Source organism: Sparus aurata, chromosome 1 (genome assembly GCF_900880675.1).
Source record: "Sparus aurata chromosome 1, fSpaAur1.1, whole genome shotgun sequence".
Lineage (NCBI taxonomy): Eukaryota > Metazoa > Chordata > Actinopteri > Spariformes > Sparidae > Sparus > Sparus aurata.
Window position 1 is genome coordinate 27,666,413 of NC_044187.1, and position 22,609 is coordinate 27,689,021.

Sequence of the window (22,609 nt, forward strand, 5' to 3'; positions counted from 1 at the left end):
TGTCCTTTAGAGGCAGTTTGGCATGAAAATCAAACCTAAATATGCACTGGGCACTTTTTAATTAGGTTTTATAAAGTAGAAAAGTTTCAGTTCCGGTTTCACTGCTATAATAACTTCTTCAGCAGCAGACAGGACGAGAGGAGCAGGCCTCTAACAGAGTCATATTACTATTTTGTATGTCCTGTAACAATTCAGAAACAATCCTCCCTGTCTTCAGAACCGATCCTGCTTGTTTCTTCTTGATACTTTGCTGTAATATGTTTTCATCTTGGCTGGCTCTGGGAAAAATGTAATGATTTATTGCAAAGTCTTTGACATTTTATAGACCAAACAATAAATCAGTTTGTGAAGAAAATAATCACATGTTTGATAGCATAGCACGCAGCTCACCGTTAACTTGAATAAAGTTACAGATTGGACCTGGGTTTGAACATTGTTGGAAACATCTGGGGTAATGTAAGGACACAACTCAACGAAATGCATACCAACAGTCTATTCATTTTTAGACACTCAAATGCATGTAGCATGTCATACCTTCAATAGATCATGAAAATGACCGATGTTAGTTTGGTTTGAACTTTGTTTGGACATTCTCTGTGCATTAGCTCTTTAACTTTTTTCTTTTCCATTCACTTGTTAAAACCATACATGTAAAAACATACATTTCATTCAATATGTGTAACTTGTATTATTTGAATTTTACTCTCATTTTAAAGGTGCATTATGTAGTTTTGGGGAAGACATTTAAATCAGAAGAGAAAAAAGTCTTCATTGACTGACTGTTTATGCCTGAACAAACTGAATAAAGAAACTGATCTTAAAGGACAACACAGTTTCATTCTGTTTTACTTCGTTAATATGTGGCGGACCCTGCCACCTTTCTAGCTTCAAACAGTGTTCTGGGGACCTTATTTTCCCCTGAGAACAGTGAGTTTATTCAGTTATGGATACATATTTATGAGTTTGTATTATTTCCTCATTAATGCTGTACATTTTAAAATCCTGAGTTTGAATTTTTTCTCCAAAACAACATAGTGCCCCTTTAAACAGATATTTCATATTATATTTTATAACTGTAAATGACAGACTAAAATGAGTAATGAAGAGTTTATATATGTCAGCTGTACACCATCTTCAAACCTCATCTATAACTCTGACCCCTCCTGTCCTGTCTTCTACCAGGATTTAACAGATAAAACGATGCCTGACATTCACTGACAAACTGATCAGCAGGATTAATGTCAGTGTCATGTGACATGAGAACATACAACTGACTTAAAACAACCATCAGGTGGTCATATGAACACTGAAGCAGACTTTCATCACCTTTTCTTGAGCCACAATTTATCCAGGTGTTTATCTGAAACTAATACAAAGTGAGGCCTCAGAGATGAAAATATAAAAAAGACAAGCTATTTTTTGTGTCAGGTGGAGGTATTCCTGTATGTGTTGGTGAGCTGGTGAGTTGTCACACCAGTTAATCACCAGCTGATCACAACTTAAGCCAGAAGAGGGCGCTACAGAGCTGAACAAAGTCAAATGCCAAATGTCCTGTACTCAATACAAACATGAAATGATTAACTGAAAGTGTTGACGTAATTGACACTGAACATTTTCTGTCATGAAAAGATTATAGGACTTGATTATGTTTATTTGCAGGAGAGCTCAAAACCAGTTTTGAAATAACAGAATGTCATAAAATAATGTGTTTGCATGCCAGTGAAAAGTGAGACACATTGAGTGTATTGTGATCCTGAAGACAGTATGAGATATCAATTACTGCCTGCTTCACTACATTTAGCTATTTAAAGGTGCAATATGTAATAATTGCCACCAAAACAAAAAAGGGGTTAGCATATCACCAGAGTAACCGCTAACTGCTGCTACCATCAGCTTGTAAGCTCAGTTAAGCATGCAGCTAGCAGGTGCGTTGGCTGACTGAGAGCTCTGAGAATCGGGGGAGTGTTGGTGTTGTTTGCTATCGGACTATCACCTCTAAAGAGACAAAGTGGCCAGGGGCTACGTGGTTAGCATGTTGTCTTAGAATGGATCTATGCAAGTCTATGCAACAAAATACAAATACATGCTTTACATAGATTTTTTCTCCTTTCGTTGATGGTTTTACTCAAAAACTGTATCCAAATAGTGGTATCAAAATTAAAAAAGAGTTACAGCTGGCCCCTCTCCACTTGTTACAAATGACCAAGCAGCTAAAGATCATCTGTTTACTGTGAAATTTTAACATTGTTTAGGTACAGGCTTTAAATAAGCCCACTGGGTTTTCTGCCTCTTCCTGCACTCTATGTTATTTGTATTCTTTGTCAATCTTTGTGTATTTTTAAACTGTGCAAAATAAACTAAACTAAACTAACTAATCTGTGAATCAGGGATCATACTGTAGGCTATATAATAGTTTTATGAAAACAAGCTGCCAAACTGTTAATAAACCAGTCTATCATGTACATTTTGTATCAGAGTAAGCAAGCAAGTATCAGCGCACTCCTGTTTGGATATTCTCCTTCTTTGCGTGATGTCCACACCTCCCTCCTGGACAGCCCTCGCAATGATTATGCATCCCTCTGAAGGACCCACCACACAGCTGGAGCTACGTGTGTTTTTATGGGAAATGTACCATTTCCACTGACTGTGTTAGCAGTCTTACTTTATATTATTTTATGGTAAGCTGCACTGAAGCATAACATCGTCCAACCACACTTATATACACTCAGTGGCCACTTCATTCAGTACACCTGCATAATTTGAATGCAACAGCTCGGCCATAAACTCTTTGTAAAGTTTACAATGTTCAGAAATGTGTAATGGATTTAAGTGTGACTTGAGTTTGTTGCTGAGGTCATGGTTAAAGGTATCGGTGCATCATATAGAGTTTATTGTATGTCCTCTATTTTCATGCATCTGTGGGGCAAAGATATTAGAAACACATCTGAATGTGATGCAGTCCTGTACAAAACCATCACATACTTTGACCTCAGTGCTGGATCATATTTTTTAAATAACATTTCTATGACAGTGTAATAAACAAATTGAAAGCTACAGGCATCATATAATTTCAGTATGAGTGTGACTGACCCAAGCCAGAGACAAAAGTGATCTCCCACGTTATTTTAATCATCATTTTCAGAGCACATTTACATTCATTTCGTATTCGTGTATACACAACATTAGCTACACAGCCGTGATATATGTGAACTAGCAAACTCAACCAAATTCACATGGCAGCCATTTCCCTCTGACTTTGTTGAGGAAGCTCGATTGTCATACTACTGTCTGACAGGGGTGCAGGTCATATAAATATGGGTAATCTGACAAATCCTTATAATCTGTTTAATCCTTAAAAATTTACAGATTGATCAGCAACTGAAAAGGCGATGGATAGTGATAACCCGGAGGGACTTCAGGCCCAAATTTGAGGTAAAACAAAACACTTGATAACAAATGTGTTGTTTTACTTTGAAAAAAATGGACCGATGTCTCTCTGGATTATCACTATCCATCACCATTTCAGTTGCTGATTTCACAATATTTGTAAGAATTGAAATCTGGACCGCAGCAGCAAAACATTATCCCAGCATTCAAGCCTCCCACCCTGAGTGTGACGTCAGAGGAAAAATGGCTGCCATGTGAATGTGGTCTACTGTGCCTAATTATAGGGTCCATCACTCACAAATGTTGCTAAATGACTTCTCTACTTTCTGGGTGAATGGACGGTATGTACATAGCATTCTCCCCTTGAACTGCACAGTAAACACCTACTACAGTATCTATCTCATGGCTGCCCCGGCTTTGTGACTGTAGTATAGATAGTCTGCTCTGCTGCTGGAGGATGGATGGCCCCCTGAGTCCTGCTGATGGAGGAGTAGTCACAGGCCGAGGAGCCGTTACTATCCGTGCCAGGAAGCGGGTTCCCGACATTGACAGTGTCACCCTGGAAGTTGACGCTGGCATAGAAGAGCTGATCCGCGGGTGGGTTGGCGGTGGCATTGACGGCCGGCAGTGCGTCTCCTGAGCTCGCCTGCTGGTTCTGAATCTGGATCTCCTCATAGTTGTGGTCTCCATGATTTCCCTGCAGAGGAAGAAAGGGAGCGGTGTGACAGATGCAGCTGTTGTTCTCATATGCAAACTCATGAAGAGAGAATCACGCACACAAACACACCTCTGTGTTGTGCTGAGTGTTTATCCTTGGCTCTGATGACCCTCCTGCAGCGCAGCACACTGAGAGAAGCAACATTTGAATAGATGGAATCAACAAGATATTTTTATCTGCATTCAAAGTTACTCCTCCAGGCGAATTAATGTGCAAGTAAAGCTGTTCATTTTGTTTGGAAAAATGTCCTTAATATTCAGCATTAAAATCACAGGATCTGTTTCGTGAGTAAATATGAAGTTTCAAAAAATCTACGTTGATCAACTACAAACCAGTCAAAAGTAAGAAAAGAAAAGTACATATACAGGAGCGTTTGCGTTGTATGTGGGGTTTTTGCATCCCTCACCTTGTGTCCCGGGGAATTTGTGTCTGACCACCAGGACTACAGCCACAACTAACAGTATAAAGGCCACACTACCCACCACACCACCGATTATAGCTGCAACCAAGAGACAACAGAAGAAAGTACACTGTCAGTAGAGGTTCACTGTCTTCAGCATTCATGCTTCAGTGCGAGGTGTGTGTGTGTGTGTGTGTGTGTGTGCAGCAGAGGTTTGTGTATATTTAGGGAGGTATGAAAAAGGAGCTGTTTGTTAGCATTAATCAAAGTGATGTAGTTACCTCCAGTAGGGTCTGGAGGTGGTTTAACTTCGTCCCCTTCTCTGGTTGATGTTCGAGTGTTGATGTTGCTTTTAGCTGTGAAGGTGCAATAAACCAGAAGATTAGAGATGGGGTGAAAGGGTGAAAGTTAAATGCTGAAAGCATATGCGCAAACGTGTTTAAGTAAAGTTGATATGATTAAATGGATACAGAAAATATTCCCTTACTGCATTCCACTTGTACGTTAACATGTGAGCAGCATTTCATAGTTGCAATTCTTAAAGTGGAAACAGACAACTCCCGCACCCCACCAAATGATATTATTCTTGGCACCCGAAGGCGCCTGGATTGTTTTCTGTATTCCACAGAGATGCAGCCCCCAACACCACAGGACAAAACATGATTGTATTCATTCATTTAGTCTATAATGAAGACGTGAAAGAAGATAGGAGTGGCGCAAGGCTGGAGCTCCAGTCTGCCTTTGCAAAGCGAGGTTTCTAGGAACCAATCTCCGGTGGTGTCATGGTTTTTGAAGCCGTTACAGTGTGATTTCAACAGTCATCTCATAATGACAAGTTAAAGCAAAAAAAAAACTGCCCACTGTCGGTTTTGGATTTTCAGGAAATCAAACTCCATTTTTGATTTGCTGTGTAGTACTTTGTTTTTGCAGTAGCAAAGTCCACCACCCCCTCCCTTGATTGCCTGGCTGCACTGGGATCAAATACACAGCTGCTCTTCTGGAGAATTTCTGACAAAATCAGTATTCAACCGCACTTCCCGTTACCATTATAACCACAGAATATAATGTTTAATGATGCTGCAAGTAGTTTTACACAAAATCACGTGGGAAAAACTGTGTCAACTGATCGTTTGTTTTGTAGCTTCAAATGTCAGAAAATGGAAAAAAAATTAAGCACAAGTATTTCAAAATTGCACTAGCGCACATCACTTAAGTACATGCACTTTCTAATTGCATTGGTGAATAATAATAAGTAGCTGTACATCTATCCATCAGGAGCAGCACAGGCTTTCTTTTGCTGAAACAGTTGTTCTGCTTTTGCTGCATGTTTACAGAGTGAATAAGATGTATTTGTGTCAGTATAACAGTGACGCGCTCAGTGTACTCACCTACACTAAGGAGGATTTTCCTGCTTTTAGCACGCTGACTTGTCGTGTCAGAGCCACACCAGTACGTTCCAGAGTCGTCTGTGTTCACGTTCTTGATTGTTACATAGAAGTACTTCACTCTTTGATTATCCCTTATAGCAAACCTGCCTTCAGACCCATATCTGTCCTGTCCTTTTGTTTGTATTAGCTTCTTGCAGTCCAAAGGCGTCTCCCCTTTGCACAGGAATTTCTCTTTGTGCTCATGGCTTTCTGGATAGGGACATTTGATTTGCACAGTCTCCCCAGTCTGATGCGTTTTTGTTATGTCTGAAAAATAGACATAGATGCTTCCACCTCTCTGTTGGAATGTGCTTTTTGCCATATCTTAGCTTGTGTTATGTTGATTATATTGACACCCGACAAGCTATAATTTTCTCTGCGAAAGAATATTTTGCATGATGCTTTACATCTTAATTGTACTTACAGTCAGGTCCGTTCTCGTTTCCTGTCACAGACAATAAACTCAGGCTAGCTGTCGAAAAGAAAGAAAAAGTTATTTCAGCAGAACAAAGTCAAAAGGGTTTTGCCAAAATATGTTTCACACTATGAGAAGAACTCCCATTACCTGTCATCAGGCACAGGAAGATAAGTGATGATCCCATCGTCTCAATTCAGCTTTATCCAGATTAAGTCCTGTGTGATCAAACATCAAATGAAATGTCTCTACTGTCTTTCATCATGACGTGTTCTCTACCACCGCTGTCACACCTTCTGCCTCTCTGTGTCAGCTTCTCCTTTCTAGCACACAACTTGAATCATTTGCATCCAGTATGAGGATGTACTTTTATTATGCAGTGAGAGTAAAACAGCTGGGCAGATGAAAAAGCAGATGAGAAAGAGAGAAAAGAAGAGTGAGAGCGTTGACTCATAGTCAGAGTAATTATTCACCTGCTGCATCTCATGATCTCTTCCTCGGTGTGTACATAGAGCCACATGCTACAGCTGTACTTCACAGAACAATGCCCACAATGTCCCTCTTATCTTTGGATCAAAATGATTGCAGCACCAGCTATTTATATCGAGACTTTCAGTAATCTAGTTATGCAACTGATATCTGGCCAGATACTGGTAAATTCTCTGAAGACAGGGAGATGGAAGCGCGATAAAGTATTCAAAACTTGTTTAAATGGACAAATAGAGATCTGTATGAGTATCATTCTTATATTGTGAGTTAATCTGGTAGAAACAGCGCAAAAAAAAAACCCAACCATTTTCTTGCAATAATGAGACTTCCTTCTCTATGCCCCGCTGCTTCACTTCCAGTGAAATATGCATCTATTGTTGTAAAAACTCACATAGAAGAAATTGAGATTGAACCCACTGAGACTCAGGCTCAACTGTAATGGTCATCCTAGTTAGACTGTAACTAATCCATAATCATGTTATGACATGACTGCCAGGAGACAGGATGAGACATGACATTGAAAAGTCTCTAACATCCTGACAGCAATCAACAGGTGAAACGAAGACTTGAAAGAAGAAATTAATATGGAGCATATTTCTTCTGTGGTATGTCATGACCCGATCATGATCTTAGGCCTTGACAAATACGGGATGGACACAATAGTTGACTGACAAGTATTTATCATAATAAGGCAAATATTGTGATGAATGATGCAAATGTGGCGTGTGTAAGTCAGTATCATTAGCAGTGTAAATGTGAATGTGTGAGATTCCGAGGTGTGTGGTGTAAACAAAACCAAACAAAGCCAAAGCAAAGATGGCCGGACGCTGGCTGGGTCCGGACCAAGCGAGAGGGACACTTAGCCCAGAGCAGGGCTGAGCTTTTATTATGCAGGAGTGCTTAGCCCAGGTGTTTCAGATCAGGCTGGTTATTGCTAAGTGCTCCACCACTGTAGAGTAAGAGTATGACACCATAACTTGTCCACAACACAGTCATCAAAGTGGATTTATAGACATTTACTCTCAATGGACATCTGATATCCTCAGAGAGTGCGAGTCACACTGAATCTACATGTAACATGCTATTGTTGAGTTATGACTCTGAGACGGATGCCACATTTTGACACACCTGTTATTCACCTTACAGGTTTGTATGAGTGGAAAAGAGCTAAAGGTAGAGGACGAATTAGACCTACAGATGGATGGAGCCAATGTGATCCCAGCTATTGGTTCGCAGACAACCATTTTGAAGGCTCGAGTCCGGCATTTTGGATGTCGCCATCTCGGTTTTCTGGAGCCATAAGTGACCATTTTAGACTACATTATGAGATGCGCATACTCCTGAGGCGTCTGGCTGTCTTGTCCCTCTGTGCAAAAGCCAAATGAGACACTAGGTGGCAGAAAGTCTCCTCCTAAGAGATACCAACACTGCACAGTAGTTAGCTGTGTATTTCATTTGTCTTTCTGTGTGTTGGATAGGTTCAGTACCACCCAGATTATGCATCAAGAGTGCTTTGAGACAAACAGTTCATTTGGAAGTGGGCTCCATCTCGTGGCCTTCAAGATAAACCTCCGGCTCTCTCACATTGGCTGCCTCAACTCTACAGCTCTTTTATGTAACCAACAATGTATAATTCAATATCAAGTAACTGAAAGTATTGTACATTAACTATCCACATTGGCCTCACTTGACAGCAAGTCATTTTCTGTTTTACAGTCCATGTGTGAAGCTTGGTGAAGGTTATTCAGTGTATTTAGGGAAAGATCGTGTTCACAAATTTCACATGCTGCACACTTTCATTTAAGAAGTCCACACATGAAAGCAAGTGAATGTCCAGAAATAAAATAATACAGTCAATGGATACAAACTGTCACCATTTTGATCAATCGCCTTGTTGTTGTTTCGTCAAACAACAGAGACACATGATTGAGAAATTAATTAACAATAATAAATAAGCATACAAAACAACAATAACACCAGCAGGGACTATTGCCGTGGCCGTTGGATGGTGGCGTACAGCTCGGAGGGTCCAGCAGCTGATCCGATCTGTCCCCCGGGCTGGAGGGCGGCTCCGTCTCTGTTGAAGCTGACAGTGGAGTAGAGCAGATGGACTTCCTCACTGCCAGGATCAGTCACCTGAGTTTGGATTGTGACTGGATGATGAACCGTTGCGTGGGCGCCTGGACCTCTGCGACTGACCACTGTAGCATACGTGATTTCCGATGAAGTGGCGTCGACCGATGGGTCCAGTTCACCGAGCTGATCCGGGCTGTGAGTCTCCACTTGTCTAAGCTGCTGGAGGGCACACACAGTGTGGGTTAAAGGCTTCGTAAAGTCAAACACGATCATGCACATAACACGCAGAAAGACTCCTCACCGTGCCGCATGTGCCGATGCTTGCGATCCCTTCACATCCAGCTGTAAAGACCAACACACAGTGAGCATCAGATCATTCAAACTGAAACCAGGAGGACACAGTAATAGTATAATATGGGTCAAATTCCCCTCATTTGCAGTCAGAGAATCACTGGGTTAAAATAACGTTGCAAGTTAAATCAAGTTCACTCACCTCTTCCTGTGTCACGCCTGTGCTTCCTCGGTGTGAGGTACAAAACCACAGACAGGCTCAGCAGGACTGCAGAAGCCACCGCCAAGGACAGCAGCAGTGGTGGTGGCACTACATGTGAGGACGCTAAACAAACAATCCAAAACACACTTTAATGTATCATGACTGCACATCCCTACTTTAATTCAGTACAAATATATGCTTGTCCAACTTTTTTTTTTGTATATTTATTGTAACAAGCCCTGAGTATACATTTCCCCTTTTTAAAACCAAACCCCTAGAAAGGAAACAGGTGATGTGACAGCTGCAAATGCATTTAGCCGCCATGCTGCACACGGATGGAACCAAATTCCTGATAATCTGAAACCTTTAAAGCTGCCACAAGAAACTTTTATGTTTTTGTTGATTCTGTGGACAAAAGCGGTATGGGCACCAGCGTCTGCTGTGGTAAAGATCTTGATCTGGCTAACACGTGCATTTATTTGAAAGCGAGTGAATGAAGACATAATTTTTTATTCCTGTTTTTCTTACTTTACACAAAATAGAGTGCCGCAGGAACGCTTCCTAACAGACAGAAATCGGTTAGCATGTTTGTTCTTCCGGTTCCCTCGTCTCGAAGTCACTGGGGTTATCTTGCTGAGCAAAACATGTAAGTATCATAAACTAGTGTTTGCCACGGAGCTAATTATCCAAAATGCATGCTTACTTCCAGGTCAGCTCACAAATATACATCATCCTTACACCCCTGCGTCCTTCACACCGTGACAGACCATCGTCTTACTGATGGTTTTGTTTTCTTATGTGGCTCATATAGATGCATCAGTATTGAATTGTGCCTGTTTCATAATCAGTTAAAAGTTTTCTGTAGTAACTTGAGCTGATTTATTCATATATTGAGATTTTCTGATCAAGACATTTTGCATATTTTTATTTTATTTTAGTTGTTAGATAATTTTCCTCTTTTTAATTGCCTTGTGCCACTTTAAACGTACTGCAAGAGGTTTTTATTGAACATTTGAAAACTGTGCCTTTGTTTGAACTACGAGACTGTCAGCAAGAGGATTGGCTATTTCTGTATAGTTATTATTGTTACTCTCAACGCCTAAAATGTAAGTCCTAAAATTAAAACTATTTGTTATGGGCATGGCTGACGATGAATTGAGGGCTCCCACAGCTTGAGGAATGGGGCTGCTCTGTAGTCTGGTGGTACGGCACTACTGGTGTCATATAAAGGTTACTGATCTTACATAGCCACATTACATTACCTCATCATCAAGCATCTGGCAAACAGCTTCGTTCAAAAAGGGAAAATACGTTCATGTAGTATGTTGCATCTTTCTTTCACTTGCTTTTAAAACCAATCCACAAATTAGCCAGATCAAGAACTATATGACAAGAGACAGAGGTGCTCAAACAGCTTTTGTCCAAACGGGCGACCGGAATCAACTAAAATTAGTTCCTTGCAGTTGGTTTAATAGCCAGAAGATGAGGTATACATCATTATGCTAGTGTCTCCTTGCTCCCCTCACTTCTTGCTTCTTAGCTCTAATGCTGCAGTCCAATGTGCTTGGACAAAACAAAGATACAAAAGAAAAAAAATGGTGCGACAGAACGGTCATTTAAACTGAAATAGGCTTGAAATTTTATGTAGCTACAATTTGTAAAAACCCCCGACAAAGAGGTCACATTCTTTGGCATTTAAAACTTTTTTTTTTTTTTTTTTAATTATCACACATCCCCGAATTACACCTGAATAGCTTGTTTGTGTGATGTGTTACCTGTATGCATATCTCCAGGTGTTGTGTACCTCAGCGTTATACCACTGGCACCTTCTGTCGCTGAGCAAGAGAAGCCACCAGAGAACAGACTGAAAATCAGCGTACAGAACATTCATTCACACAAATAGCTCTAAAAGGATGGACCTTCCTGAACACATCATATCACACAGTTCAAATAACCTGTAGCTCTCGCTGATGGTTTCTGGTTCCCGGTGATGGGTTGGACTGTGGTTAAAACAGGATGATTTGAGATGACTGGTGGAGGTTTAGGAGGTGCAGGAGATGCAGGAGGTGCAGGAGGTGCAGGAGCTGTCAGACCAACAAGGAGTGATCAGGGATGAAGAATGAATACAAGTGCAGTAATAAGAAAATAGCTAGAGAGTGAAATAGAAAAGCCAACTTTGACATACCTTTGTAGACTGTGAGCTTAATTTCTGTTTTAGGATCAAACCCAGATGTATCTATCAGACACCAGTATGTCCCGGCATCGTTCAGGTTGACATTATGGATGGTCACACGCAGCCTTCTTTGTTTGGTATCATCACAAATATAATATTTTCCGTTTCGTGTGCTTCCTTTTTTTCCGGCAGCAGTTTCAATGACAATCTGCCTGTGAGCATAAAGACCTTTATAGAAATATTTAGGATATGTTTCATATCCAGAGCCATACGGGCAGGAGATCTCAGCCAGTCCTCCCTCCCGGGCTGATACACGAATGTTCGGTTGTTGGCATCTGACTGCTTCCAGAAAAAAATAAACATAGGAGATCAGTATCATTATTATTATTATTATTATTATTATTATTATTATTATTATTATTATTATTATTTGCTTTAATTATCTACAAAATGGCCCCAAAATCAAACATTTCCAAAAGTAAAAAAAACAAAAAAACAAACAACAGTGTCATTTTAAACTCGCCACTGGAAGGTAGTCGGTACTCACCGGAAGACAGCCAGATGACGAGGGGGAGCATTCTCCTCATCGTGATCTTTGTTAAATGATCTCTATCCTTCAGTTTCCTTAGTGTCTAATAGTTTCCACACCCGACCGTCAGACCACTTCAGGGGGTCTAAAATCAATCTAGGCTTTTCATCCTTGTCAAGAGGCACCGGCAGAGTGACTCGATGGCCCAAGAAGTCTTGAGGTCTATCACAGAGCGTGGGAGATTCAAGTTGGACTGGTGGCTGTGAAGTTTGCACGTTGCAGCTTCTTCCTCTGTTCATATCACCTTTTTCAGTTTCCATCTCATTCGTGTATGTTGCGTGTGTGTCAACCTACTTTTTGTGGGTGCTGGGTGTGACACATTCAGCTTCCTCAACATAGTCAACAACAAACAAAAGCACAAACTAGTGATTGATTTTTCCAGTGTTATTTTATTCCATTCAAAGTTCAAATCTCCTGGACATGATGTATGATTTTTAGCTTGATAATTGTAAAAAAAATTAAATATATACAGATTAATTAAATTAACCTGTGAATTTAGCCTCCAAACAGGAATAACAACAAAAACTTGTAGAGTAGAGGAAGTCACTGCACTTAACCATGAAGATGATCAGCACTCTGCTGAGATATTGCAATACACTGTTGACTCATCTGTTGGTATGTTATTAATGGTGGAGTAAGTAACCGTGGCCGGGCTAGGTGTGACACTGCTGCAGTGTTTGCTGAAGCTAACAGTGGAGTAAACGAGGCCGTCTGGTTGCGTCTGAGCCTCTGATGACACGCTGACGTTGGAGTAAATACTGTTGCCCTGATCCTTGCTGGTACGCTGGTGCTGAACGGACGGCGAGCTTACGATGTTGTCAGTCCCGCCACCTGCCTCTTGTTTCTGACAGAGTGGCGTTGCATAGACTGTTTCTTGGACTTTTCCTGTATGGGGAGTGATGACAGTTTTAAATCCCTGTGAAATGAAAGCTAGGCTACATTCTCACATTCAATTTTCAATTCACAATTCTGGCAAAAATTCTTCAACAGGGGAAAAATGAGAAGAAGCCTGAGATGAGCAACAGAGGGAGAACCAACTCTCTTGGTACAGACAGACATTCAATTGTTGTCTGTGTGCACAACCGACTGACATAATAATAGTGAAAATGCCAACATGGAAAATCAGGTCCTCTTGGTGCTGGTTGAGTACATATTAGATACCACATTCAGCTACTAAATGTGGCACAAGTATGTCCACCATCTTGGACAGCTACACTGCTGTTGTTCTCATCATCTGCCCCTCAGATGGTTGCCAGTTTGTTGTAGGTACTTGCTAATGCTAACGGCGCTAATACAAACGTCACTAGCGCTAACATTAGTTTACGTTGCTAGCACTGTCTATCATACGTGAGGGCAGTAGAGTATGCACATACTGTAGAAATCAGCCATTTTAATCAGTAATATTTGTCCGTTATTAGACCTTCATCAGGTAATCTGAAGGTCTGTGTACCGAAACATTGTTGTCAATAAACTTAATTGCAAGAGAAGTGGACAGTGTGCAGGAGCCTTTTTCCTGATTCTGTCAGCTTTCTGTCTTCTCCTTCGCACCTATCATCCTTAACATTTGAAAAAGATGCACTCTGCTAAAAGTGGTTCCCAATCATGATAAGGTTTTTAAGGAAAAGAGACTCTTTTGATTTGGTTCCTAACTGACTGGAAAGGTCCACGCAATAGTTTCCAGCTAGGTGTCCCCTTTTAGATAGAAAAGGTGGCACATTTGCTGCAAGGTAAAGGCGGCAATGTGCAGCCTCGTCTATCTGAAAGGAAGGTGTAATATTCCTTCTTTTCCAAAAAGCCGCCACTGGGCCGCCACTGGGGTAGGTGTAAACAGGTGACGTGACGTGAAGCACGAAGTTGGCGTGAACAGTGAAGCAGGTCGAATTTGTCTTAGAAATAAGAGCTTTTCACTGCACCCCATTGGAGTTTAGAACTGGGTTCTTAGCGGGGGGGCTTTTAATTTAAAAGTAGCGACCGTTAGTAGCTTGCCACTACACAACAAGCGAACAACCAAGACAGCTACAGAGGCCGACGGGTGACCCGCACAATTTGGATGAAACGGGTGAAAAATAATGTCCTGTGTCGGACACGGTTGCGGATTGGGTCGGACGCCTAGAGAGCGCGGGTCGGGTTTTGCGATTGTCATTTTCATGGCGTTAGGTGCAAAAAAAAAAAAAATCATTAGCTACACATCTACAAAAATATGCCTGCATTTCAAAATGATAAGCATGTACCGTATTGACTCGAATATAGGACGAGGTTTTTTTGGATGAAAATTATGTGGAAAAAGTGGGGTCGTCTTATAATCGGGGTCTAACCGTTGACACACGCTGATAGTTGTCTGGGTCGCTACACGACCACAACAGCAGAGGGCGCCAGCTTATTGTAGAGAGGTCACTGACACTGTGGTTGGGGTTATCTGTCAATCACAGCGGAGAAGAAGTGACAGGAGATGAAAAATGGAGAGATGCGGTGATTTTACGGAGCAAAGTGGATCAAAAGTGTGGCAAGTTAACAGACATCTGAGGCGGAGCTATGATGCTGATTTTAAGATAATGGAGATCAGTGCAGCGGAGGCGCCAAACAACTGTCAGCCAGCCAAGAAATATGGAGTTACGGAGTGTAACGTCCGAAGATGGCGGGTCCAAAAAGATCGTCTGAAAACGCTAACAGTAAGAGAAAAGCTTATCGTGGTCCTCTAAGCGGCCGCTTCCAAGAGACTGACAGGAGGGTATGTGACTTTGTTATTGAGAAACGAATTTTGGTTATCAGAGTCTTTATCTGAAGTCTTGAAAAGAGGGGTCGTCTTATAATCGGGGTCGTCCTATATTAGGGTCAATACGGTATATTTCATATGAGCTCATTCATGCGTGCTTGCGCCCTCCCAGAACTCCCATTCCCCATGCTGGCTTACTTTCATTTTTAAAAATTGCGTCAGTCTAATTTTGCTTCGGGTGCGGGTCGGGCGTCGGTATCAATTTATAGCGGGTCGGCTCGGGTGCGGAATGTAATTTGTGCTACTGTCGGGAAACGGGTCGGATGCGGTTTTAAGTATGACGGGTACGGGCGCGTGCGGGTTTGCAAAATAAGACCCGTGCAGGACTCTGACGCTAGCATCTCCTGGATCTCAGCGGCTGTCCAGTTGCTCACCTTGATGTCCGCGGATGAAGTGATGAACTGACTGCTGTGATCAGCTGTTTCCTGGTTTTAAAACTCCCCGGCTGTGGGTCGCACAACAGTGCACGTCATCGACACCTCCGCCCATCTCGCGCAATTGCCAGCACATTGACGGCTCGGATTTACATAGCAATGGAGGTGGAAAAAGTGTACCCTCCGAGGTGGCAAATTGGCGGACCAACACAGATTTACTGCCTTCTGTCTAAATCCGAGGACGTAGCCGCAAAAAGGACAGCCAAATTGGCGGCTTGCTGCCCAGTATAAAAGCGACTAGTGTTTCTAGGCAGTTGCATGGATGTACTAAGAGAGCTGGATGCAGTGTCACCACTCGGCCCTGCTGTCATTTGTCCGTTGTCATGGCATATATTTTGACTTGAAAAGCACAAAAAATACTGTTTTGGTAAACAATGGCAAAGTTCCAAAAAGCATCTCAGTAGGCCAAGATGTCAAATATCAGGACCCTGGAACGAGCTCATCGAAATGAAAAGCGCCCATTATTTGTGCCAGCAGTTGCACCTGTGCTGTACCTGCAATGACAGGTCAGAATGTCTGCTGGAAAAAAAGGTCTGTTTGTCCCACTGACCACAAACAAATCTCCACATCTCTTCACATCTTCTGTTAATAGTTTAAGTTGTGTTTAGTTGTAATGTTGTCAACTTAAATTCTGTTGGTTTCATACCAGATGATTTGCTGACGTATCTGCTTCGATGTCTGAAGAATACTACGATGACGATCACCAGAGCCAGCAGAACCGCCCCGAGTCCTGCTCCGATGTACACCAGCCTCTCTGAAAATTGGACAACATGTCTCAGGGATGACGTGTCACTCAGACACACACACACACACACACACACACACACACACACACAGTACGTATCTACACGGTTGCTTACTCCAGGATGACTTATTTGGATTAACTTCCTCATTTGAAATTGATTGTGGTGCGTCATTGTGGTCATTTTCAGGCCCCTTTTTGTTTCCTGGCAGAGAAAGGAGAGTGAGAAAGAATCTATTAATTTCATTCCTCTTTTTTCTCTTTCTGCTGTGTTGGTGTCTCTTTTTTCTTCCCCGTGATGTCTGACTGTTGTGAAAAAGAGAAGACCAGTTTGAGACAGAAAGTCTATATTGGTGGAAATGGAACAGTGGTCTGTGTTTTGCAAATGGTGATGAACAAAAGTCAACCATGCAGCGCTGAATCGACTCACCTTCTATGACTGTGAGGACGACTTCATGGTACGTGTCCAAACCAAGTCTGTCTATTCCACACCAGTACGTCCCTGAGTCCTTTCCTGTCAGGCCAGAGATGAACACATAGAATGTGTTTCCTTCATCTCTAATACTGTATCTCCCCTCTGAGTCTTTCTTCTTTTTCCTGCTGTCTATCAGGATGTCTTCACTTCCACACTTTCCCTTGCAGAAGTATTTGAAGTTGGTGAATGCGTTTGCATGTGTGCATTTTATTTCGACTTTCTTTCCCAACACTCCTGACACAGACAGAGCTGCAGTCTCTCTTAACCCTGCACAAGACACACACGGCAACAGGGGTCAGATCTTCATTTGTTCACTAGTTCTCCTCTGTACGGCTTCTTACACTTTTGCTTTCTTGCCTCAGACATACTTTAAGTTGCATATGTTTATAAGTGCAGTTCATATTGATTTTCAGTGTTTCTTTCGAATAACTTTTAAAATTCTAAAGAGGGAAAACTGCAGTATTTCACAAGGAACAAAAACAGATTAGAATTAGAAAATTATAACTGTTTTCCGAAATCCACAAGTTAACGCTTGAGGCTCAAAAACAACGGCAAGGCAGAGGGAAATACAGGAGTAAGGAAGGGCTGTTGGGCCCTGTGACAAAATCAGGAAGGGCAAAAATGAAAAAAAAAACTAAAACAAAAAAAAAAACACTTCCACCTGAGAAAACTCATAACCACAAAGAGAAAGTGGGACAAAGTAATTAATTTCAGTAAACTTACCTCCCAGAAGACAGAGCAAAACAAGGAAAACGGTCTCCATGCTGCTCAAATGATCCGTACGTCTTTTTCCTTTTCGTCCACCTTTTCTTTCTTCCCCCAGATTTTGACTCTTTGTAATTCTCTCCAAATGAATGACAAATCTGCACTTGTCTAAGGTTCCTCTTTGTTGTTGCACTTCCTATGTTTAGCCAGCTTCCTCTGTCAGAAATCTCACTATGAAAAAACAACTGAAGGCCAGACACAACAGGCAAAAACACACCATAAACCAGAGCAAAGTTTTGAGATTTTGGGCTATTTGGCTTTTATAACATGTCTTCTTCCAAACATGTGGATATGAAATGTCCAAAATATAAAATAGGGTGTTGTATGTATGTTATGGAAATGATCATATTTTAAATTACATAATGCCTATTTTGCACATTTGAAAATAAAATATCAGAAAATGTGCAATTCAGAATACAATTGCCTTGTGTAAGTCATCTGGTGAAGTTTTATAGTGACTTTTGTACACTATTCAACTGTATTGTCTTTTATTTGTGAAAAAAAATCTAAAGAACTTTACAATACATCTCTCTGAAGACAGTTTTCTCAAAATAATTTTTTTTTTCCACACTCTGAGCCAGAAATCTCCACTTCATTAGAACTTACATACATCTAACAATTTCTGATTTATGGGTTGATGAAAAGGGGTGTCAGGTAGAAATCTGTAAAAACCTTTAATATGTCAACAAAATGAAACATTTGCATATATAAAAGCCCAATTTATAAGAAAGCAGTTGTTGAGTCTTATTTTTCATGGACTTGTCAACTACTGACGCTACCAATCCAAAGTGTCGGCATTTAGCGAGTTCGGGAACGACACTCAACAATCAACTAGCTTACAAATCGGATCTTTAAAGCAACATCATGTAGAAATTCAAAAAGTCAACCCCACTGTGGTAAATACAAATCCCAGGTCTGTAATAATATGTCAGATGTAATGTAGGTGCTGACTGCAAACAAAACTCATTACGTCATAACAATGTCATGTGTTGAGAATTTGTATGTTGAAGTAAACATGTATGTAATGCTGAAATTTGACCCTCTCACTGAAGTTACATAGTGCAGAAACAAGAGACAGAGACACCATTCACCCTGTTACAAGACACTGTAGCATCAACATGTGCACAGTGAATGTTTAAGATCAGCAAGCCCAGGACACACTCTGATATCACCACTTGGTTTATTTTCATTAAAAAAAACATGATTCTTGGTGGTTACAACAATAAAACACAGACAAAAGTGACACTATAGGTACAGACTAAAGATCATGAATTGTTTACATTTACATTGAAGAACATCCTTTCACCTTTGTATTTAATCAATACATAGTAAAGTTTATTGAACAATGGGTCCTATTGCTTCAGTTATGATCATCATTCCCTGTCAATAACAAACAAGTTTATTGATGAGATGTGGGAACACGGCAACAAGACAACAAGGTTAACAAAGAAGTTCAGACTCTCCGTCAAGCTCTGTTGATTAGAATAAGTGAAAGAATTAATGGTCAAAGCTTCAAAAATAAGATCCAATCTGCTCTTTGACCCCCAGAGGTCCATCTTTAGGCCTGCCGTCTCTGTGCAGGATGTGATAGACGTGATCCTCTATCCGGCTAGGATCCAGATGTTGGTACTGGCAAAAGTGCCCTGATACATCCACATCCACGTAATCACTGAGGCCGAGGGAGACGGCGGACTCCCGATTCTTTGATGTGAGGTGGGAGCAGAGGTCGGGTGGTGGAGGCAGAGGATCTGACAGATAAGGGCAGTCTGGATCCGAGCAGCTGCAGCAGAGCTCCTGTTCAGTTCTTACACCAGGCATCATGGTCTCGTAGTCAGAGGACGCCTGTGGGATGAACACAAACTTGCTGACTGTCAACCGCCTCTTGAATGAGCATTCATATTCTCTGTGTATATACTGAATGTTAGTGCTTACTGGACAAGGTGATTTATCTCCACTAGGCAAACAACAGCCATGCTAGCAGCTCAGTGAGGCTGCATCTACAGACACAGCGCTGCTTTGAACTAAATGTAAACATGCTGAGGCTCAAAAAGTATGATGTTTACCAGGTTGACCATCTTACTTTGGTGTGTTAGCATGTGAAAATCTAGATTTATAGGCCGCTTTTGCATTGAAGGGAAAGTTCACCGAAAATTGGAAATTCTCTCAATATCTACCCATCTAGGGAGAAGTTTTGTAGTCCATAAAACATTTCTGGGGCTTCAAAGCAAAACAGCATTCTCCTGAGCATTAGAGGGAGATGGGGACTAAAGTTTGCCCTTTGTAATCCAAGTCTCTGGAAGCCCGAGAAGCCGAATTGATTTGAAAAGACATTATTGACACCACTCTTAAGCAAAAAATCATCACTGTAGCTGCCAATTTAAAACCAATAGCACGCCCAAGCAAATCGAATCAGTTTTGAGTGCTACGGCTCCTACAGACGTCATTTTATTCTATCCTATTTTATTTTGAAATAAGTCTCCATCTACTTCAGTTGACGCGATGCAGCTTTGCCTTTTTTTTTTTTGCTTTAGTAATGTTTTGTGGACAACAAAACCTCACACGTCTTTCCATTGACATGAGGGTGACTGGATGATGACTGAATTTTCATTTGGGGTGACGTTTTCTTTTAAGGGGCTAATTCCAATCCATCCAACACTTGCTGAGATATTTCAGTCTGGACAAACGTGGCAGACTGACCTGTACTGCTAAATGTGCCTAACATGGACCAACCTCTCTATGCTGGCGTGGTGGGCCTGTTCTCCGCTGTTTAATAGCCATCAGAAGGCAGAACGTGAACAGAAACACAGCCAGTATCGCCGCCACGCACATCACTGCGGTCAGGTACAGCGGCAGGTGGAGCTCTGCAGGAGAGAACAACCACTGAAGTTTACAGGTAGAAAATCCACTCACACATACAATTATGAACTCTATGGGCACAGATGGACACACACACACACAAACATCACTCACTGTCCATTATATGGTCCATAGGAGAGGGTGGTTCATTGGCTGGAAAGCGTGAATACAACAAAGTGTTTATACACAAAAAATGAAATAAACACACACACATCTGGCCGATGATTAGTTAGATCTTACTTGTTGTAGTAACACAGATTGTTCTCAGAGAATAGAAAGTTCACAAAAGAGGAACATGTATAGGAAAGATAACTCCACCTAGTTCTCATTTAGAGTTTGAGCAGGCCTGATATTTTTGGATTGTAATCTCCAGGTGCACACAAACTATACCCGATCTATCTACAGGCTCTTCATGTGAAAAGGGCCTCACAAAGTTAAAATAATGAAGAGCCATGGATGTGAGGAGGATCAGGATACAGGGTCCAGAATGTTCTGCCCCACCCTTGAAGCTTCCTATTTAACTTAACTGTGAGCTATCTAGAAACCAGATTTCACTGTATGCTTACGAATGAAATGTGCATAACGAGCAGTTAAATAGTGATCTTGACGTGCTGTACCTGGGAGAACATTCAGTTCTACGGCGCTGATATTATCGGACTGGTGGAGGGTGTCTACCCCGCACCAGTACTTCCCGGAGTCCTTTAAGCTGAGTTTCTCCACCTTGACAGTGAAGTACGCTCCGGTGGTGTTGTCATAAAGTGAAAAGCGCTCATCTTTCACCCACTTGTCAGGTAGCCCTGTCCGTATCAGGTGACAGGAGGGCACGTTGTTATCATCATGGCAGAAGTACTTAGCATTCGTCTGCAGGCCGTCTGAATATTCACACCTGAAGTCAAATCTCTGACCTTCCACTCTGGTAACTCTGGTTGTTTTGACGCTGATCAGAGCTGCCAGTCAAAATAAGCTGTGTTAGTCGTGTTATCATGTAGTCATGTGTGTTAAAGGTGCACTACGTAGTTTTGGAGAAGACATTTTAAATCAGAAGAGAAAGATGTCGAGCGACTGATTTCCTATGACTAACTAAATAAACAAAGCCTCTTCATTTTAATGAGTGAACAAAATAAATAAGCAAAAAACGACAAAGGGATAACACATTTTTTTATACTCTTTTACTTTGTTTATATGTGGCGGACCCTGCCACTTCTAACTTCAAACAGTGTTCTGGGACCTTATTTTCCTCTGAGAACAGCTTGTTTTTCAGTTATGGAAAAAATAAATATTTCTGAGTTTGAATTATTACCTCATTAATATTGTAAATATAAATATTCTGAGTATCCATTTTTTTCTCCAAAACTACTTGGTGCCCCTTTTACACGGACAGATTTTAACTCAGCTTAAGTCTTAAACATGAGCTTTAAAAGTTTAAATGTATAGCGCACAGCCCACCTTGGATTTGCAGTATCGTAATGATGAAGCTTATAGATGTTCTCCATGAAACCCACGATGCCTCCATCACCCCCGAGTTACCATCAGTCCACACAGCGCAAAGTGAAGCAGCAACCTGGACCAAAGGATTGAGGTGTGTGTGTGTTCCATCACGTGCTTTCATGTCCGTGTGTTCGAACCGCTTCCTCTTTCATGTAAAAAACAGTCCTCACATTTCACTAAATCTTTGAAAGTGAAGACAGGGCGCCTCAAAAAAGTGACCTTTGTGTGACCACATTTGACACCACTGCATTTGGAAATGACGGCTCCATCCTCTACTGTAATTGACTTAAATCATCACAGACTGTGCAGGGGTTTTAGGAATCAGGGAGGTTTCTAAAAGCTCAATTTGCAGCGACTTGTAAGGCTGTAAACATGTGTACGGAACAGCAGAACACAGGCAAAAAGTTAGGTTTTAAGAACTATCCTTATACATATGGACAGGGCCTCAGTCTCTTTATAAATGACCTGCCTACAAGTACCAGCTTCCAGCGTTACGCAGATGACACGGTCCTATTTATATCAGCTAAGTCACTGATGTCCAACAGTGGCTGCAAACATCATATTGTAATAGATTTTTTTAAAAAAGAAAAAAGCTACGGAGTTTTTAAGGAATACTTTTGAAACCTTATTTGTATTTCTAATTTTTCATTTTGCAAGACGTTATGGGCTCACACACACATTACATCGTTACATAATCAGGCACTGAAGATAATGGATAAGAAGCCTGTCCAGCTCCATTACTGTCAGACACTCAAAAGATATATTCTACTTAGTTTTGATAATTTCTGTTCTTATCGAAATAATTTCAAATGTATCAGCAGTGTAGCCACACAGCCTGTTTCCAGAAATATCCAAAGACAAGAGAGTAACTAAAAGTACAGTGAATGGTAACTGCAAAATAAAAACAAC

At 41.2% G+C, this 22,609-nt stretch overlaps 3 protein-coding genes across 6 annotated transcripts; all 3 read right to left on the reverse strand.

Annotated features, from left to right (window-relative positions):
- Nucleotides 1-3,143: 3,143 nt before the first annotated feature.
- On the reverse strand, nt 3,144-6,638 carry LOC115589126 (CMRF35-like molecule 6). Of its 2 annotated transcripts, XM_030429856.1 has the most exons (7): nt 6,498-6,638; nt 6,357-6,404; nt 5,894-6,199; nt 4,787-4,861; nt 4,512-4,604; nt 4,175-4,233; nt 3,144-4,084 (listed from the first exon to the last, which is right to left on the reverse strand). In XM_030429856.1, the coding sequence occupies exons 1-7, from the start codon at nt 6,532-6,534 to the stop codon at nt 3,788-3,790; spliced, it is 915 nt and encodes a 304-aa protein (XP_030285716.1). In that variant the 5' UTR covers nt 6,535-6,638; the 3' UTR covers nt 3,144-3,787. The 2 variants fall into 2 exon arrangements, with proteins under 2 accessions (XP_030285716.1, XP_030285722.1); XM_030429862.1 differs by lacking the exon at nt 5,894-6,199.
- A 1,034-nt stretch (nt 6,639-7,672) lies between these two features.
- LOC115591136 (uncharacterized) lies at nt 7,673-12,441 on the reverse strand. Of its 3 annotated transcripts, none has more exons than XM_030432961.1 (7): nt 12,126-12,441; nt 11,591-11,917; nt 11,361-11,489; nt 11,181-11,240; nt 9,406-9,528; nt 9,214-9,254; nt 7,673-9,131 (listed from the first exon to the last, which is right to left on the reverse strand). In XM_030432961.1, exons 1-7 carry the CDS (start codon nt 12,163-12,165, stop codon nt 8,823-8,825), a joined length of 1,029 nt encoding a protein of 342 aa, XP_030288821.1. In that variant the 5' UTR covers nt 12,166-12,441; the 3' UTR covers nt 7,673-8,822. The 3 variants fall into 3 exon arrangements, with proteins under 3 accessions (XP_030288821.1, XP_030288908.1, XP_030288744.1); XM_030433048.1 differs by having other exon boundaries at nt 7,673-9,128; nt 11,591-11,920; XM_030432884.1 differs by having other exon boundaries at nt 11,591-11,920.
- A 95-nt stretch (nt 12,442-12,536) lies between these two features.
- Nucleotides 12,537-21,790, reverse strand: LOC115591215 (uncharacterized). The gene is made up of 10 exons (XM_030433003.1): nt 21,659-21,790; nt 20,830-21,159; nt 20,327-20,365; nt 20,087-20,217; nt 18,884-19,198; nt 17,315-17,492; nt 16,547-16,858; nt 16,235-16,321; nt 16,021-16,128; nt 12,537-13,052 (listed from the first exon to the last, which is right to left on the reverse strand). The coding sequence occupies exons 1-10, from the start codon at nt 21,723-21,725 to the stop codon at nt 12,736-12,738; spliced, it is 1,884 nt and encodes a 627-aa protein (XP_030288863.1). The 5' UTR covers nt 21,726-21,790; the 3' UTR covers nt 12,537-12,735.
- Between the last annotated feature and the right edge of the window lie 819 nt (nt 21,791-22,609).